The 20,843-nt window shown below is 41.8% G+C and overlaps 1 protein-coding gene across 1 annotated transcript in view; it reads left to right on the top strand.

The window, feature by feature from the left end:
• Positions 1 to 20,843, top strand: part of TLL2 (tolloid like 2) — a 2,097,051-nt gene that overhangs the window by 1,571,414 nt on the left and 504,794 nt on the right. The window contains exon 13 of the mRNA XM_086922321.1: positions 17,762 to 17,957. Coding sequence (XP_086778447.1) covers positions 17,762 to 17,957 — 196 coding nt within the window. The remainder of the gene's footprint in view (positions 1 to 17,761; positions 17,958 to 20,843) is intronic.

The raw sequence follows: 20,843 nt of genomic DNA, 5'->3' as shown, positions 1-20,843 counted from the left end.
GACCTGTGAGCCCATAGTGCCTGAATCCCCCCAGGGGTGAATAGTCGAGCTCTATAAGTACTGTCTGATTTATTAATTGAGAGAAAAAGTCATTTTGAAAAATGTTTAAAAAAGGAGGAAGATAAATGAAAGAAAAAAAGACTTATCCTAAATTAAAATTAAACAGAAGACAAAAGGGATATATGTTTACAGAAGATTTATATAAAAAGACCTGTAAGAAGTAGCACTTGTGAACACATGTTCAAAATTATGGGAGGTTCATGGCAAATTTCACAAGGAGAACAAACAGTCATTCTTGTAATTTATTTCATTTGTGGACAAGATCCTGAATCTCAGTTGTTAACTGATTGGGAGTGTATTTGTATTTTTAGCTTTATTATTTCCTAAAACGTATTGTGTGAACAGAGTAAATGTCTTGACCATGACATCATCACACAGACATACAAGTAGTGTAAGTGAGGAACACAATTAGTCTGAGAGTAATCATCCTATCAGTAGGAGTTAACTTGAATTATGAGAAAATTAGAAACCTGCCAAAGGTAAGACACAACCTGTATTTCTGAAACGTTATTAGTCGTTAACACAGAAATAGTGGCTGTTAGGTAAATGGTTTTACAAAATCATTCAGCCTTAGACATTTTGCTTGCAGAAAAAGGCGGAGTTTCCAAGATGCTGTAAGCTCAACATTGCTGCACATGTATTCCTGATGAGAGTAAGAATATTTCATTTCATTAAATTAGAATCATTAGAAGCCACTAGTGTTTTAGAAAGTTTAGGAAAAGGAGTTTCGGCCATAGGGGATTGGTTTACAACAGCAGGAGGAGGGATCCTTAAAGCCATTCTAGTATCTACACTACTTTTTGTTGCTTGTTTTCTAAACTTATTAGGGTTTTACAAAGGTATCAAAAGTTATCTTGAAAAGAGAACGAGCAGATAGAGAAACAAATAGATAAAGAGGGAATTAGAGTTAAATGATCATATCAATCAAGCATAAAAAAATTGAAGGAATTTGAGAGTTTGAAAACAAAGAGAAACGACTCAACTGAGGATGAGAGTGAACTCTAAAGATTAATTTGTGGAGAAATGATCATGGTTGATAACAATTGGAGGGGGAGATTGCTGAAGTGTTTTATAGTGTTGAGAAAAATAATCTAATAATGTGCAGAATTAACATTTAGGTTTTACTGAAAGCAGGTGCACTTAAATACAAGGATTGTACTAGGCAGCTATATTTACTAGTACTAGGTCTGAATAGTTGATGTAACATTTCCTGACAAAAGTTGACATCACTAAAGAATGCTGGCATAATCCAAAATGTTTTGTTTCTGATCTCCCGATGTACATGTTTTTCGTAATGAATAATAGTTGCATCAACGTTTTCCCATAACTCTGCAAATGTTACTATTTACACAATGATCACTGTTAACTAATAAATGGAGATTTAAAAAGTTTATATACGAGGATGTAGAAGACAAATATTATTGGGTTTGATAAGGAATGTTTCACTCAGCACTGCTGCTTGAACTCATTATATTCTTTGGGAGAAGATGAGGAGTGATTCAGTTCCCATGAAAGAATCGAAAAATGATTGGCTGGATGTAGTAGAAAAGAGGAGATTAACGGCAACATTGAAAATATGTGGTGTGTATATAATAGTGCATGTTCCTAGAATCAACACCACCACCACCACTGCTTCCCCATTTTCCATATCCCTTCACACATTGCCCATGCTGCTATGAGGCTCTGCTGAGTTTCTGAACCTCTCTTCATGAGAAGGTCTAGTTTGATTGATTATTGAGCAGACTTTAATGCTGAAGCTTTACGCTGTATGATTTTTTTCGATATCGAAACTCTTTATTAATTCCTGACACCTTTTTTCCTTCTCATTCTTAGCATAGGCATTTTCTTTCTTTTATGGAATGCGCTTAATACACTTGATGTGATTTATTGATTACTTCATTTGATTATTGACAGAACAATTGATCAGTATTGATGACTTTATATGATGACTTTTATAAAGATGAACTACTAAGACTTAGAGTAATAAAACTCTTTAAAGCATAATAAATTACCATTATTGACTAAAAGTAGATTAGAGATGTTATGATGATTTAATGTGATGTACAGCTCCTGGTTAATCTCAGCCAACAACTAAGATCCATTGGCCGTTAAAAAAAACATGGGTATTTGTCCTTTTTTGTAGTGGCCAAAATTCTTCTCTGGGTAAAGCAATAAATTTAACTGAGATCCCCGCTCCACCATTAATATTGATCCAGGAACAACATGATTGGGTAATCTTCCTGGCCCATTTTCTCTGATAACAGATTCTGACCGCATCATATTTGCTTTCACAGCGATTACAGTACAGTGATTTAATTCATACCATGAAATGGTGCAAATCGTAAGTAATTAAGGAAAATGGAAAAATAAAGTCTTGTAAAAACAATTATTTGAAGACACTAAGGAGCTCATTGCTATGTTGGTTGGAAAGCAAACCGACCGACTCCATGTTGGAATCGGTTCCGACCGACTAGCATTCAGCAAGTCTGAACTGAACGACCGATTACGATGCTTCCGAACACTGTTCGGAAAGTCTCCCATTGACTTCAATGGGAGCCTGCATTCCAACCAACAACAAAGGCTCCCATTGAAAAAAGGGGTGGTTGCAGAAAACCTTGCACCCTAGTGCCTCAAACCGGGCACCCATGGTGGTCAGTGTACAACAGTATTTTCGTGTCGGACACACTGAGTCGGAAAGGCTGTCCAAATCCAACATCATAATATGTCGATCCAAAATGCGGTCCATAGAGTTATACGATTCGTCTTTGACCGACTCTGAGTTTCCAAATGCCGGTCGGAACTGATTCTGACTGACCGAATGGTTTGCTTTCCGACTGAGAACATCGTAATCAGTCAGTCAGAAATATTTCCGACCAAATTGGAAACCTAGGTCCCACACGGTTTTGTGGAATCAGACTGCCTTTCAGAGCCTTTCCGACTGATATCATCATACCGATTCGGTATTTAAGAACTGGCAATCGGGATGTAGGTAACTTTACCGAATTAATTACCGAATCGGTATGATTCGGTAATTAATGAATCGGTATTTACCGATTCTGTAATTGCCATTGATTCCTATGGGCCTTGAGGCCCATAGGAATCGATGTCAATTACCGAATCGGTAAATACCGATTTGGTAAAATTACCGAATTTGCAAGGGGGACAGGGTGTTACTTTGACACCCTGTTGCACCCCTGATTCTGGCTTGTGTGCCATGTGGCACACATACATGCCCTAAGGGCATGTATGTGTGCCACATGGCACAGGTGTACATGCACAGATGTATATGTACACAGGAATTCAATATTTACCATGACATAGTATGTCATGGTAAATAACAAATTCTTACGGGCCGGTGGCACTGTTTTCAGTGCCACCTACATCACAAATTTGAGATTCGGTAAATTTACCGATTCGGTAATTTACAGAATCGGTAAATTTACCGATTCTGTAAATAGCCAGAATCGGTCAATTTAAGGCCCCCTACAACTCAATCACCAAATACCGGTCGGTAACGGCCGAAATCGGCCGTTACCGACCGGTATTTGGTGACCTACATCTGGCTCTGAGTGTCTCAATCTGGGGCTCATACAGAGGTTGGAAATTATGCAAGTTTTGAAGTGCAGTGCCCACCAATTATGTGTTCTCAAAGTTGGTGGATTATTCTCAGTTCAAATGCTGCCTTCTGCCTGCTATTGTAACAATTATTAGCAGAACATCCACTGAATAAGATCATGCTATATCTACCCTGGTTAAAAGTCTAATTATAGTAAGGAATTGCTGGGTTTTATGCCAAATATTAATTCCAAAAGTCTTCCAAAAAATAAAGATAACTGACACCAAACAGTAAAATCTTCTAAATATCCATTTGTAGATATCTCACACAAGCAGAAAAAAGTGGTGGGGGCACAGTTTGCAATAATGCAGATACTTTATTATTCATGAGCCTTACATATTAGTTATTTTGTTGATGCCAATATTGTGCAAGATGGTATGCTTCAGATCACGGCATCTCTTCAGGATTATAATACAAAGAACAGAATTAATAATTTTGCACTTCATACCTTTACATGGAAATTATCAAATTCCATGTAACACTTCATAACGAATTAGGGAGAGAAACCTTTAATAATTTGTCACTTAACTCCAAGAAGCAACTGACTGCTGCATGAAGAACTTATGTGTAGTGTAGCTTATGCATTGCTTGATGATGGATGAGACAATGTACTTCTTAATAAGAAGGTTATATGCTGCATTTTTCAATGCTGGCTGATATTCTGATGGTGGATTTTGTATACTTGACAGAATTATATTAACCACTATTTCTACTGTAACATTACAAAGGCTCTGATAGCAAAGTGCATAGTTTTTACTCCTCTACAGTGGCAGAGCTACAATTACAACTGTCAGCTAGAATGTAATTTCCACCTACAAATACTAAATCATGCCGCAATCCTAAAATAATTACCAACTGCACATGACTCCCTAAGGAGTTTAACAATAGACCCTCAATGATGAGACCTTATTCAGTTTAGAACAGAACATGTGCTTTCTGTGCCTTTGGAATGGGTTGAGTATTCCATCTTCTGTCAGGCGTTAATGAAATATCAGTTCCTGTCTGAAAAGTAAAATATATTATGTAACTTCCTTCAGTCCCTCCAATCATGGTGAATGCCGCCATGTCTGTGAGGGAATATCAAAGCAATATTTTTACACTGGCAAAAGCTTTCCTCAAAAATAAGCTTGTGGCGAACTTTAGTAGGCATGTTCAAGGAATAAGCAGGCTTGTTGGCACTGGCAAAACATACTGAGGACATTTGGCTACTGTTGGAAAGTCTGGAGTGGGACGCCCTGTTTCTGACAGAAACATGGCTGAATGATCATAACATGACTGCCATTTCCTTAGCCGTGCCCCAAGGTTTTAAAATGTGTTTCTCTAATCGAGATGGCGACAGAAGGGGTGGGGGTGTGGCCCTCATTCTTAAGGACCGGTACAAACTTACATCTTCAGCACCGATTATGATCTCAGGGGTGGGAAGCTTGCACTTCTGTCTCCAAATTTCTTCTTCCTCTGAGTCCCTTGACTGGGATTCTTGCTTTGGACATGTTGTTTCAGGAATAAGGATGGCAAGGACTGCAATGGTAACATCCTTACCTGAGAGGTGAGCTTATTTTCGGTTACTTTCAGTCTTTGATTTTAAAGCCGTTGTTAACCTAAATTGAAATTTGGCAGGCCTTCCTTCATGCCATCAAGTGACTCTGATAAACATGCAAGTGCCTTTAAGCTACTTAATAATATCTGCCTACTACTTTTCTGCCCACCACACTGAAATACATCCAGAACTTAGCAGCTAAACTCATCCTCAACCCATCACACAAAACTTACATCACACCACACCTCAGAGAACTACACTGGTTTCTGATACATAAATGTGAAGTCAATTCAAATCCTCACACACACACATCCAAGGCACTACACAATGCAGCCCCCCTACCAGTCCAATCTCCTCCCACCAACGACCCACACACCTCCGCTCTGCAGGACTCCTACTCACACACATCCCATGCGTACACAGAACCATATGAGGATGATGGGTTTTCTATTACATCATTTCTAAAGCATCGATCGACCTCCCAGTCCACATCAGAGCCTTCTCCTCTCCTAGAACTTCACAGGGAGCTGAAGACTTGACTGTTTAATGAGCCAACCTACTATTGGAAGAGCTAGGCACACGCACCTGCTTAGAGGCAGGATACCCTTGCTGGTGATAGTGAGCTTCACAAGTAGACATAAGTATATGGGTGTTCTGTCATCCAGGCCTTTCTTTAAAATATTGTTTACTAATTATGACTGCAATTTAAATGTGTTTGAGGAAAAGATCAAATAGAACAAGTGGCACCAAACTGGAGTTGAGAGCCATACCAGACCATCTTCGAAATAAACATATCGAAATATAAAGAAAAATTAATATTCTAATTCCTACTATTACTGCATACTAGTACATAATGGAAATAAAAAATAATCTGGTCCTTCTTGTTACAAAACATAAAACAGTTCTTCAACATTTTGTATTGCTTTCACAGTACCTGCAAAACAGAACATGCCTACCAAAAATAATCTCAACATTAATGGGAAACAGAATGTACAAGGTATCACAATATTAACACAAGATGTGTGCTTAAGAAAAATGTAAGTTTCACATGTGGGAGTGTCAGCTTCACAATAACTAAACAACAATCCATAATCTGCACGATTATGGTTAGACGCTTCCAATTTTTCATGAACAAGTTAAACATTTTACTGAAAAACAATGTCTTCATAGGTATGAACCTGTCCAATCCCATCTCCACATTTCTAAACCACAGACCCTAGTGATCCTAAGCTATACCCCTTCTGGCCAATATTAGGCTCACTGAGTGCTGGACCCTAATGAACCTGAGCATATCATTCTTACAGTTTATCACTAATATTGCTATACAAGGAGTCATATCAACCTCCCGCATTGTCCCCACCTCAGTGTGTTTGGTCTCCCAAAGAATTCAGATCTAATCTTATAACAGTTCCAAATAGGACCATGGAAATTCTCCCTCCTCAACAAGGAAGTTAAATAGCCCAGTAATTGGTCAAATCTACATCTAGGGGTATTGCCTTCATTTGAAAATGTTACATTAATTGCTCAGTGATATTTTTGGGGAGTGACTTCTTCAAAGCCAAGTCCATGAAGTGACATTTATTTTCCAGACAAATGTTAAAAACATCATTCTTTTTTCAGACTCTTGTCTTTTCAAATGACCCATGATATTTTCAGACTTAGCACTGCAACACACCTAACGAAATGTGAACTCGATGATCTTACTGCATGCTGCTCAAGTTGGATGGCTATAGATGGCCAGAAAAATGAATACTCATGTCACCTAGGTGTGCTTTGAAAATGTATTTCAGTTGTGTCCACCGTATGACGGGACTGCCGAAATAGCAATTTAGGACTGGAAACATTCCAATATAAAATACAAATGTGCTGTTCAGTTGTCTGCCTACATCTTTCAGTTTGTGTAATATTATTTTCTAAATTGTCCACGATAAACCTTAAGATAGAGTGTAGTGAATTTATGTATTTTGCAGATGTCTGCGTTACTAGTACATAATGGAAATAAAAAGAATCTGGACCTTCTTGTTAGAAAACATAAAACAGTACTTCAACAGTTTGAATTGCTTTCACATCACCTGAGGAACAGAACATGCCTACCAAAAATTATCTCAACATCAATGGGAAACAGAATGTACAAGGTAACAAGGTATCACAATATTAACACAAGACGTGTGCTTAAGAAAAATTAAAGTTTCACATGTGGGAGTCTCCGCTGCACAATAACCAAATAACAATCCACAATCTTTATGATTATGGTTAGACTCTTCTAATTTTTCATGAACAAGGTAAACATTTTACCGAGGAACATGTATTTTTCCAATTGCTTTGGCCTTCCCCCATGCCCAATAACCAATGTATTCATAGTTATGCACTTGTCCAGTCCCATCTCCACATTTCTAAACCACAGACCAAAGTGATCCTAAGCCATATCCATTCTGGCCAATATTAGACTCTCTGAGTACTGGATCCTAATGAACCTGAGCATATCAGTCTTGCTGTCTATTGTAGGAGAGTAGGGTTTGCTTCCTATGGTTACCCCCACTTTTTGCTGTGATTGTTTGGTTTTTCGACTTCAGTCTGCCGGTGGCCCTGCTAATCAAGCCCACAGCCTAGCTGTTCTCTCTCTAAATTGAAACCATGTACTTTAGGTACATGCCCGATTGGTTACTGGGTCACCCTTGTGAGCCCCTGTATAGTGTACCCTAGGTACCCAGGGCATAGGTGCACCCAAGGCCTACCAGGGGCTGCAGCATGTATTGTGCCAGCCCTGGTTTGCCTTCCAAACTGACACTTCAGGTCTGTTCACACAGCCTGGGTAAGGTGGAGTAATAACCCCTTACTTAGATATAGTATACCTATATCTATATACCTATATAGACACATATACACATATAAGCCACTCCTAAGGCAGACCTCAACAATCCTGGAGGTAGAGTGTTTGGTTTTATGTGAGAGGGTGCCCTAGCATGAGCTGAGCCCCTCTGCAGCTTTTGGAACCATCTCCTTATAGCTGTTCTATGATATAGCCATATCATATACTCTTAAGTGCATTATAATCCTTGCGGTTAATGCTAACTTTGGTTTGGCTTTATCAAAACATGTTGTGTAAGGTGTTAAACACTTTGGAATACTACCCCTTGCCAGTCCTGGTGGTGGGGGTAGCATTCCACCCTTCTAGAGGGAGAAGACATGTAGTTACTGGTAAACCCGGTTAAAGTTAAACAGAGCCTCAGCATCACAAAATGGATGCTGCTGCCACAGACACGAGTCTACCCTCCTGCTGATGGACGAAACTCCGGCAGGAGAGGCCTGGACAATAGGTTTCCTGTCCAGGAAGGTGCTGGCACCTGCCTAGACAGACTTTAGTGTATTGGGGCAGGGAGTGCTACATTCAGTGAATGCTTTCCAGACTCTGCCTGGGGCACACAAGGTGCTCCATGCATTTCCCAGTTAAAACCGGTTGCTGGGGCACTCTGCCCCAGCTCTGACGCGAAACTGGACAAAGGGAAAGGGGTGTAGCCACCCCCTTCCCAGGTCCACCCATAGGAGGGACCTCAAAGGTAGTCCACCCCCTAAACTTAGTATAAGTATAGGAACCCAGTCCCTAGGACTTTATATTACCCTGGATGAAACTCTGAAACATATATCCTGGACCTTCAACATTCCATTTTGATTGGAAGACGGAAGATATCTCCCTTGTGGTCAAGGAGTGTCCACCCTGTTCAAACAGGCACCAACAGCAACTTTGCCGGTCTGCATTTTCAAGGCTCCCAATGGATCCCAAAGAATCTGACCCCGACCTACACTCACAGCAAAGATGAGACCCGTGGCCAACACGAAAGTCGTGGGACCTGAACTCCTGGACATCCTGCATTTTGCAAGCTGAACCTACTTTACAAGGTATCTTGAAGTTGTGCATTAGGGTGCTTAAAGCCTCAGACCCGAGCACCATTTGCACTGAAGCTCAGAGGGCCCCACTCCATGAGTGTCCCGTGGGCCCCGCTTTTGCATTTCAGCTTGACGCATCTTTGCGGCTCCTTGCCTGTTCGCCAGTGAGCCCCCTGAAGACTTTTTTTTTAATCTAACTTATTTTCCTAGTTGCTCCAAGTTTGCTCCAACTTCCATGCAAAGGAGAAGTTCCTCAGACCTTGCTGGTCTGCACGGAAGCGCATCTCGACTTCCTGCATGGGTTGCGTTTGCCAAGGCTTGTTGGGTCCAATCCGGATACCAACACTGCAGTCAACTAGATCCTTTGTGGGACATGTGGGACAGCTGGAATCCAGCTCCTGGTTGTCGTCAATGCCTCCTCGTCCTCGTGGCTGAAGAGACAAGCTTCACCTCCTTACCTAAAATCACCCAACATCTGGTGGGATCTTTCTATCGCCGCCCTGGTCACTGGCAAGTGGCCCAGACTCTGTCCCTTCTGCTTTCAGGTTCTACAGATCTTCAATCCACCCTTGGATCCACCCGGACACTTTTCCTCTGGTCGCCTGCAGCACTTCTTTGCAGATCTCCATTGAAATCGACAACCAAACCTGACACCAAAAGAGACCTATGCACCCGGCTTCCGTGGGTGAGGTAACACAAGTACTCTGGTAGTCTCGAGGGTATTGGCCCTTCTAGTGTCTAAGTCCAAAAGGGTTCCATTGTAATTTATTTAGAAGTGTCCTTAAATTGTAAATTAGTAACTTGTTCTTTTCCCATAGAAAGTCAATGGTATCCCGTGGCTGTGTTTAGTCACTGCACACGTCTCCCGTGGGTCTCCTACATCCTAACCTTTGATTGTTTAGAATGGCCACAGCAATTCCACAGGCCCCAGGCCTGCTTTTTAATTCTCACATGGTTCTTATACCACTATTTTAGTATATGGTTTGTGAGGCCCCTAGGGCAAAACGTATACTGTGCAACTTATCGTATGCCAATAAAGTAACTTAAGGGTTGTGTTTAGAATGGGGAACATCACTTACAACGCATTTTTTACAACGCACTACCATTACATCGCAACCATTACAACGCAAACCATTACAACGCATTGCGCTGGGGGGCGCTCTAGGATAGGGAATATATTTAATTTACTATCCAACACCTTCCCTGCTATCCACGGGGACTGGAGTTGGAATAGTAAATTAAATAATTCACTATCCAGCGCCTAAAAGCATTATGTGTTGTAATGGACTGCGTGGTAAAAACTGCGTTGTAAAGGCATGCGATGTAAAAGCATGTGTTGTAGTGACACCAATCCGTTTAGAATAAATACATATATATTTGATATATACCTTGTGTGGTGTGCTTTCATTTGGTACTCAAGGGATTATAATTGGTAAAAAAAACTTGCTTAATTCGCTCTCTGAAGTCTTAGCCAGAAGACTGCTCGTCACTGCTACCCCTAGGATAGCTTTCTATAAGGTTGACTTTACAACCACCATCAATAAGGGTCGATTAGACAGGTGCAAGGTGCCCACTAGAACTAGTGGACATCATATGCCAGGCTAACTTCTCACATTTATCCCTAATATTGCTATACAAGCAGTCATATCACCCTCCCGCATAGTTCTCACCTCAGTGTGTTTGGTCTCCCAAAAAAGATCTGATCATATCTTATAACATTCCCAAATAGTACCATGGAAATTCCCCCTCCTCAACAAGGAAGTTGAGTAGCCTAGTAATTGGTCAAATCTACATTAAGGGGTATTGCCTTCATTTGAAAAATGTACATAAATTGCCCAGGGATATTTTTGGGGAGTGACATCCTCAAAGTCAAGTCCATGAAATGACATTTATTTTCCAGACAAATGTTAAAGTCGTTATTTTTTCGAACTCATGTCTTTTCGAATGACCCATCATATTTTCAGACCTTGCATTGCAACACACCTAATGAAATGTGAAACCTATGATCTCACTGCATGCTGCTCAATTTGGATGGCTATAAATGGCCAGAAAAATGAATACTCATGTCATAAGTTACCTATGTGTGCTTTGAAAATGTATTTCAGCTGTGCCCACAGTATGATGGGACTGCCGAAATAGCAGTTTAGGACTGGAAACATTCCAATTTAAAATACAAATGTGCTGTTCAGTGGTCTGCCTGCATCTTTCAGTTTGTGAAGATATTATTTTCTAAATTGTCCACAATAAACCTTAAGATAGAGTTTAGTGCATTGATGTAATTAGCAGATGTTTGCATTATTTAGTGCTTTGTCCTCCAAAAAATAATAAATATCCCATATAACCACACCCTTCACAGGACCCTCAGTCATAATCCTGCCTGCTGTGCAGTCTTCGAGCCTCAGCGCAGCTCCCTCAACACATTCCTTCTGTGTCTGGAGTGGGGTGCCCAGCTCCTAGAGAGAGCCTTCAAAATCTCAGACAACTTTGGCCACCAAATGGCGACCTGAAGACCCGGGTTGCTTTGCCGAGCACAGCCTTGGACCTCAGCTGCTGCAGACACCTGTAGAGACTGCGGGACTTGGGCCATGCCTGAGCGCTTGCTTGCATCACCAGGCCTAGGTTGCGTGAGATATCAAAAATCAGGATGCCCTGTACATTGCTGAAGCAGATGCTGCCAATCTGTCCGGCTCCTAGTGGCCTCCGGCAACGGCGTCTCTGCGAACGCACTTCCCATGGTGAGAGACCTTTCGAGGGCACATCACAATTGCTTCCTGGGGCGCTCCTGAGCATGGGGCCCTGTAGTTGTACCTGCTGGTGTTGGGGCAATGCTTAATTTGTAAAATATGAAGTCCAGGTGCTCAAATGTTTGTCGGAGGCCACACATACTTTTCTTCGGCTCCATCCACTTCCTCCACTGACTCCACCCACATCCTCAACTGGCTCTGCTAAAAGTCAGATGTAATAGCCTATGCCTGCTGATAACTGTATGGTAAGTAAGAGGTAAAACTATTGATCTGTTTGGATAGCGCTTCATCGATTCTCAACCAAATTAATTGGAAAATCTGCAGCCCCTATCCTTCTCCCTCCTCCTTCATTACTTTGGATCTGCAGCCGCTGGTCCATGTCCTGGTCACAGTCACTGTAATCTTCTTTCATGAAAGCATGGACAACATAAGGCTCAGCCATTTCCCCACCTTCCTGACATGTGACATGTCAGTAATTTCTCACATCCCGTTTCCTACCTCACTATGCCTACAACTTCCCAGATTGTGCCAGTGGGTGATTTCCGAAGAGACCCACCTTTACGTGTATAAAATAATAATTAAAACATGTGAAAAACAATTATTTGGAGGTGTGGGCTTCAGCCTCAATGAAAATAGTAAGGTATCCATTTACCACATTACCAAACTAGTTACAGTTTTCACAAATTGGCTTCATGTCATTTTAGGGTATTGGTATTGCATGCCTTGCTGCACAATGTACACATCAACAACTCTTGCGCCCCCCCAGGTCCCACAGCACCGCATAAATAAAGTATCTGGTCACCACAGTACTGTCACACTCTGCTAACTCTGCCCAAGTTGTAAACAAGTGAGCAAATATCGCCTCGAGTTACATGTGTATGAAGTGAACTTTAGACATTTCAAACACAAGAAACCAGTTGCCGGACTCTGTGCTTAGTGGGCGCAACTCATCATGATACAGTCAGTGATCTTAGGAACTGCCAGCTCAGTTTCAAGGTGTATTTCTCCACATTATTCCATGAATAGGACCATCACCCCTCACTCCGAAGGAGTGGAAATCCATCAGACTAAATTGTTTGATTTACAGAATGCACAGCTTCTTAAAAATGCAAATTATTCTGAGAGTGAATAGGCATTGTTTTTAGTTATTTATAAATAAATCATTGAGCAACGGGAACATATTTCCAAGGCATCAAATTTCACTGGTGCAACCTCTTAACAGGAATTAAATGCAGGTAATGCCCATGCAGGATATAATATGCAGATTCCTGTGATTGCCTGTCCAGGCAGTAAACAGTGTTGTGAATTTACAGAATGCAGTGGGATGTAACACATAGTACATGTAGAGGTCTAGGGTTGTAGGGTCTCTGTTGTGGGTTGATGTAGTGTTTTGCACTTGCCACAGTGTCACTGTCAGGATGTACCATTGGGATGTAACACAGAGTCCATGTAGAGGTTTAGAGTTGTAGGGCCTTTGATGTGGGTCCCTGTAGTGCCTTGCACTGGTCATGGTGTCAGGCTGTGCACATGTGAGGTGCAGACGTGCAGTGACTTGCAGTAGTGGGATATAAGCCAGAGCACACTCAGAGGACAAGAGTGAAGGGTACCCTGGATTTAAGGCTTGATGTAGTACCTCAGACTCCCTTTTTTAGGGATAAAAGAGGGATTTTTCCGAAAAACACGTTAACGAAAACATGAGAGCACAAGGTAATCAAATTCTAACCGGAAAAGTGAAATCTCCTACTATAAGTATTCATGCCACTCCCTCTAAGATGCTTCTGTGATTGTCTCCAAATGGCAGAGAAATGAGAAGCAGCTTCCAGGCAGGCTCTGCTTTCCTGGACAAGAGCCAGCCGGACCCCACTGAGATGAGGTGAGTGGGTATGGACTCTGCGGAGAGAGTGCTTAAACTACCTGGCAGGCCAGAAACACACCTACTTCTTGTAAGGCACTCAGTGCAAGCTGAGCGCTGCAAACCCTTTCACTTTCTTAGGCACTAGGGATGGGAATTTTATTAGGTTGTAACACAAGAGCAAAAAACACAGTTGATGGATAGAATGTAGAACAATGCCATACATTCACCCCAGTACAAGGATCTGGGCCTAAATCCATTGTTTTTTTGTACTCCACACCACCCTGGGTTAGACACTGGCTATATGCAAATCAGCTCTGACCCTGTGCCTCATGGGAAGAGTCCAGTCCGAACTACCAAGCCATGTCTTTCCCAGACCGGAATCAAGCATCCAAGGACCGGATTCTGGCTATCAGCCTTCATCAGCCTGGATAGCTTGACTCCAGTGGTGTGGAGAGCCTGGGACTCACGTCTGAGTATACCCAGCACACTCGGGGTGAAAATTGCAAAAAACACAGTTGATGGACAGAATGTAGAACAATGTCATACATTCACCCCAGTACAAGGATCTGGGCCTAAATCCATCGTTTTTTTGCACTCCACACCACCCTGGGTTAGACACTGGCTATATGCAAATCAGCTCTGACCCTGTGCCTCATGGGAACAGTTCAGCCCGAACTACCAAGCCATGTCTTTCCCAGACCGGAATCAAGCATCCAAGGACCGGTTTCCGGCTATCAGCCTTCATCAGCCTGGATAGCTTGACTCCAGTGGTGTGGAGAGCCTGGGACTCACGTCTGAGTATACCCAGCACACTCGGGGTGAAAATTGCAAAAAACACAGTTGATGGACAGAATGTAGAACAATGTCATACATTCACCCCAGTACAAAACAAGTGACACCTCACGGAAACACCACCAACGGGGTAACTCAAAGAAAGTTTCTTTGAGAATCAAGTGACTACCGATGATGAGACAGGGGCTTGTCTGGAAATTACATACCAGTTACCCCGTTGGTGGTGCTTCCGTGAGGTGTCACTTGTTACTCGCACATTTTTTCTAAGCAGAATTCAGTCCAACATTGGTGGTGTGGATCTTTGATATTGACCTAGAAGGGTCAGAGTACTTGTTGTTCTGTGTCTCTCTCAAGGAGGATAGGCCTTTTTTAATGGAAATTTGGGCGGAGTACAGTGAATTGTCCCCTCATAAATTGTAGAGGACAGGAATAGGTAACAGGACATATAGACTGTTCTATTCTTTCAGTCACTGATATGTTTTGACGCCCGTTGCACAGGGTCTTTTGTTGTAGGTATATGTTTGAGTGGAGGGCGACCCTGTCCTTTTTCCCTCTGAGCTCCAATTGAGAATTTGCCCACTCAGACTCTAACCTGGATTATTGATTTCCCCCTCATGTGGCTTAGGTGAAAGCTGATCTCCATAAATGGGCGCAACTCTTACTTTGCCTGCTTGGTAGAGAGGCTCTCTTTAAAATTATTATACTTTCATGAGTTCTCTATGTCCTCCAAAGCCTACAGTAGTCAATCTCCAACTGGTGGTACAAAGATCTGACATTCAATAGTTGCTGCTTCCTGTTGGTCGGCGGGCCACCCCATCCAACTCTTTGGATCAATACTAATGCTTTCAGTCGGTATACGATGGAGGCATGGGCATGGCGGACCAACAACTGTATTATCGCACAGAACATACCTTAGTAAATAATGACTTGCTGTGTGGGGAAGGGAATGATCAGGCTTACCAGATGGAGCTCTCTCCTTAGACAAAATTAGAGGCTTGCTATATGGCAACCCTATCCCACTGCTGTTCCTGGACGTCACCAAGGTGGTCATTAACAACTGGCGACTGTCTCTGTGCTCGATGGAATGGGACCAGAAACTGACATTTTATATTCCGACAGGGCAGGGGCGGTATCTCCTCCATACTTCACAACTTGAGGGCTTCACTAAATGGTACAGAATTGGTATCACAACTCTGGGAGATTTTTGTCAAGAGCACAACCTCCACACATTTCAACATCTGCAAACTCACTTTCATTTATCAGGTACTCAATTTCAAAATACCTACAATTGCAACATGCTCTCTCTAGACACCGGGTGGACATGGTAGAACTACCTGAATTTAATCCACTCGAGGCCAAACTTCTGATTTGGCGCATGGGTCGTTGTGGCTTCTCCCAGCTATTCTGTACCCTGGTAATCAACACCCCAGACCACTGTGGTCCTACAACAAAAATTGGAGGGATAATTTGACTCTCTCTTGATGAAATCGAATGGCAGGATGCCCAGGATTGGCACCCATGAACCAGCTATCTTCTTCTGACCTCCGCCTAATCCAGCAGAACTTTCCCTACACAACCGATCTCTCCCCAGATTCTTCCTTCAAGCAGGTAAGATCCCTGACCCCAACCAGTTTCCGTTGCGCCTGCTCAGATGCAGATTTCTTCCAGGTAGTCTGGCAATGCCCCGTTATTGCATGTTACTTGCCAGATCAGGCAAACCATGAAGTGGGTCTTGGGGTGCCACATTGACACCTGCTGGGCATCCTGGTGGCTTAGAGGGCCCATGGGGGATCGTATCATGGTGGGTATGTCCATGTTGGTGGCAAAGAGAGGCATTGTGGATGGAAACTACTGATACACTCCTTCGCAAACAGCGTGGGACAGAAGCCTGGACTAAAGGCAAAAGTCTATCTACCCTGCCACAGAATGCCACCAGAAGCACACTAGAATTTGAGGTAAATGGTTGAATCATAATGGACTCAGACTATAAGGCATGATTGTATGCCATAGTTCCTCTGGGAGATATTCTAGCTATGTATTGCATCTTTTGTATGATGACACTGAACCGTGAAGTTTGTATGGCTATTTATTGACATAAAATCAATATCATTGTTTATCAACAAAAGAAAATCGGTGTGCATGGTTACCCAAAGCCCATTCAACATTGGGGGTCAGAATGTCTTGCTCAAAGTAATTCTGTTTACTTACTTTGGATTGAGTGCCTTAACCAAACTTTGGTAGACATAATTCCATAAGATCAGTAGTTTTCCCTGGGGCATATGAACAGGGTCTTCTACATCTAAGTTACAGGCTTAGACTACAAATAGGTCTGGCAAGCAAATCTAGGCTACAGGAGTACATGCACAATGACGGTGGAATGTCTGGAGCTTAACGTCCTCCGTGGAAAATAAACCTTCCTAGAGGTATTTAATCCATCCAGATTTCATTCCTGGTATGAAAATGTTAGGTAGGGTTATTACCATTGACAGCACAACAATGAAAATTGCATGGCTGTCACTTCTTCCTTGGATGATAGTGCACTGATTGTTAAGAGGGGGTGTAAGATTGAAATTAGATATGATAGGAAAGAGTAGACTATATTGAGAAATTGACTAGCAAATTTAGAGAGGTTCAGTTCATGGGATGATGAAAAAAGGCAATCAAAATTATGATGATATGAAGCTGAGGGGAAGGTCTTGCAAAATAGACCCCAGGAAGCTCATATAACCAGGAGTGATAAGAACTTTGAAAAGTCTGCCTCTATGTCTATCATTTACCCTTCTTGCAAAATGGGCATACACTAAATCATCTTGCAAAATTAGTGTAGGAGGTAGATTTTCTTGATGTGTTTGTAATTCTCCAAGCCACAAGCTGCACATTGTGGCCTCTTTGCTCTTTAGCTAAGACTTCGTACATCCTGAACCAGGTGATTTGCAACAGAAAGGAAGGTGAGGAACTGAAATTAATTTTGAGTTTGAAATGGGTTTATAATAAAGCAAATAAATATTGTCTAAGAGTAATAAAAACACAATCAAATTTCTTATGAGTCAGGCAAGACTTAAGCATGAGCTTAATCAATTGACCTTCAAGATGTGCTTAGAATATACTGTACAGATGGTGACTTACACAATACCTTGCTTTGAAAATTAATGCTTGTGCTATTGAATGTAACTTGCAATACTACGGTATACTGTTCACAGTTAAGAAAATACATAGCTATTTACTGAACAGAACTATGGCTTGCTAATAAATATTCTTAAATTATTTTAAAGATTGAAAGGCATGACAATTGTGCTTATGACTTCCTTGAAGTCCGAGATGGCAACACAGAAGACAGCCCTTTGATTGGACATTTTTGTGGGTACGAGAAACCGGAAGATATTAAATCCACCTCGAACATGCTCTGGATGAAATTTGTATCTGATGGGTCTATCAACAAAGCTGGCTTTGCTGCACACTTCTTTAAAGGTAAGACTTATGGCAGTGCAAATATGTAAATATAAATGAATCATGTAATGTGTTGTTTGGCTTTTTAAAAGTACAGTACTGTTATGATGGGCAGTAGCTTGTTATGCTTTGTTGACAGCGATATAGGGATCATCTGTTAAAGGAGTGTGTTAACTTTGCCTTAATAAACATTGAGTTTTCAACCGCCTATTCTAAGACTGTTAACTTCAGCCATCAAGATTTGCCCAGTCACGAGTCATATAGCTAGGACTGCCCTACAAAGTATTTTTTATCTTTAATGGTTCCTCAGGTTTGGAATTCTAAGATCCACAGATCATACTTGCTGCATAAAACCTATTGTGGCCACCACTTTATGCAAATCTGTATAGGTGTTTTCTTGTGATCTCTTTCATCCGTGAACTGCTTTTTCTGAGCACTTAGAGATAGGTTCAATTTACCAAGGAGTGTTACAACAAAAACAAATAAATGAAACTGCTCCAACACTCCTGCTGTCTTAATTATTGGAAAAATAGTATAATGCATTATGATTTTTGGCACTGCCACCAGCGTCATATTTCCTACTGTTTCCCATTTAAGTGTTACAGCACAATGTAGTGGTGCGGGTATTGTAGTAAAGACGGACGCATGGAGGTAAGTCCAAATCTTTTTTAAGTTGCTCAGAATAACGCCTCCTCAAGTCAGTGTACAAGCACCTCACTGAGGGAACAGCTCTTACATTCTAAATTGCCTCCCACTCAAGATTCTAAGAGAGAAACTAAGAGGAAGAGTGGGAGGGGGGAAAGTCAGAGGGAGAAACCAAGACAGGGATTATAGCACATCTACCTCCCAAAGGAAAGACGAAGAAGAAGAAGAGAAAGAAGATGAAAAAGAAAAAGAGAGGAAAGAGTGAGAATGGAGAGGAGAGTGAAAGATGACCAAAGTGGTATATAGAAAATACAACTCCCAAAACTGGCAAACATAATGTAGCAGTGACACTGAAAACCATGACATTACAAAATCTTTTTGCCATGTAGGTGGGCCAACAGGTCTGTTCATTCTATCTTCTTGTTCTGTGCAGCCCTGAGGTACTTCTTGTTCCTCCACCTCTTCCTCAGAGGGTATCAAATTTGAGGGACAGCTGGCAATTCTATCCATGCTCCACATTTTACCATTTTTTTTGCACCACTACATTGTTTTGGACTTGCTTTATTTCTTCTGGATCGTTGAATTCGTCACATTGGTTGCTCAACCCCTGGGGCTTCTTTTCAAGGACTCACTGTCCAATTTTCTAGTCCTTGCTTATCATGCCCCACTTCCTGTTGTATCTGTCTTTGTACATCTTTTGTGGCCTAACCACTCTGTTTCCTACCTCCTCTGTGTCATCCTTGTTCTTGAACAGCCAACTGGGAGAAAGTTAAGATCCCGCTTTTCTCCCTCTCAACATCTCGAACGGGGACATTCTGTTGTGAAATGAGGAGTAGTGTGGTAATACCATAACATGTCCCTCACCATACTCTCTATAGGTTTCCCTGAAGCCACAGCTAATTGAATGGACTCTTTTAACATTCTGTTTGCTCTTTCTACTTTGCCATTGGCCTTGGGGCAATATAGAGGCGTGTGAACACGAGAGAAAACCTTTCATTTCTTGCACCCCATTGTCTGTAATGATGGTTTCAGGAATACCCTCCCTGCAGAATACTCGATCAAGGAACATTTATGGGACTTTGTGATGATCGTGCTGACAAACTTATGGGAGATCTAATGTGAGAAATAGTCAATGAGAACTATTAAGTACCTTCCGTGTGGACCCATGGCCTGTATAGGTCCCGCTATGTCAAGACCCAATTTGTTCCAAGGAATAGTGGGTACCTCAACAGGAATAAGGGGGCAACAGCTAAGGCTCTTAGTTTTGTCACTTAGGCTACAAGCCTGACAGCCCCTGACCTTCTCTTCCATAAGGTGATCCATATAGGAAAACCAGTAATTGGATCTTAGCCTGGCCTTACTCAGACTCCTCCCCAAATGCCTTTCCTGTGCTAAATTTAATATTTGCTCTCGTAAGCCTTTAGGTAGTACTATCTTTCCTCATTTCAATAAGATATCTCCCTTCAAGGATAGTTCCTCCCTTACATTCCAAAAGCACTGTAGTTCCTCTGATAGGTCCCTACATCTGTTTGGCCACCCCTTGATTATAAAGTCCCTGACTGCCTTGAGCTCTTGATCTTGCTCTGTACTGGACTCCCACTGATCTTGTAAAACTGCGGGCACACTGATCTCCAAAATGGCATCCTCAATGAGGTAACAACCTTCCTCCTTCTTAGCCACAGGTGTTCTAGACAAGTAATCTGCAGCACTGTTCGTAGCACCAGGCACATATGTTATTCTGTAATTGAAAGTTTGGAGTCATAAAACCCACTTAGCTATGCGAGGAGTGGTGTTCTCCATTTCCTTTTTTGCAAAAAGTAAAGTAGGGGTATGTGATCATTTTGCAGGCTCAAATGGTAGGCCCCACAAGTACAATTTAAAGTGGGTGTTGGCCCTATAACAAGCAAGAGCCTTCTTCTCTACTGTGGAGTAAATTATCTCAGCCCCAGTAAGGGTCCTGGAGGCAAATGCAACAATTTTTTCTTGGTTGTTTATGATCTGGGAGAGCGTAGCTCCTATGCACTTATTGCTGGCATTGGTGGTAAGGATGCTCTCCCTCGCCGCATTGAAATTTCCAATGAGGGTGCATGCGCAATAGATAATTTCATTTCCTCAAATGCAGCATCATGTTCACCATCCCAACCGAATGTTATATCCTTCTTTAGCAAGTTCCTGAGGAGTTGGGTAAGAACTGAGAGGTTTTTTACAAATTTGGCCATGTACTTTGCCAACCATAGAAGTGGCTTTATTTCTTCTTTGGAT

The sequence above is a fragment of the Lissotriton vulgaris genome, chromosome 5, assembly GCF_964263255.1.
Source record: "Lissotriton vulgaris chromosome 5, aLisVul1.2, whole genome shotgun sequence".
Classification (NCBI taxonomy): Eukaryota; Metazoa; Chordata; class Amphibia; order Caudata; family Salamandridae; genus Lissotriton; species Lissotriton vulgaris.
The sequence above is the reverse complement of the archived record's forward strand: the minus strand, read 5'-3'. Positions and strand labels throughout refer to the sequence as shown.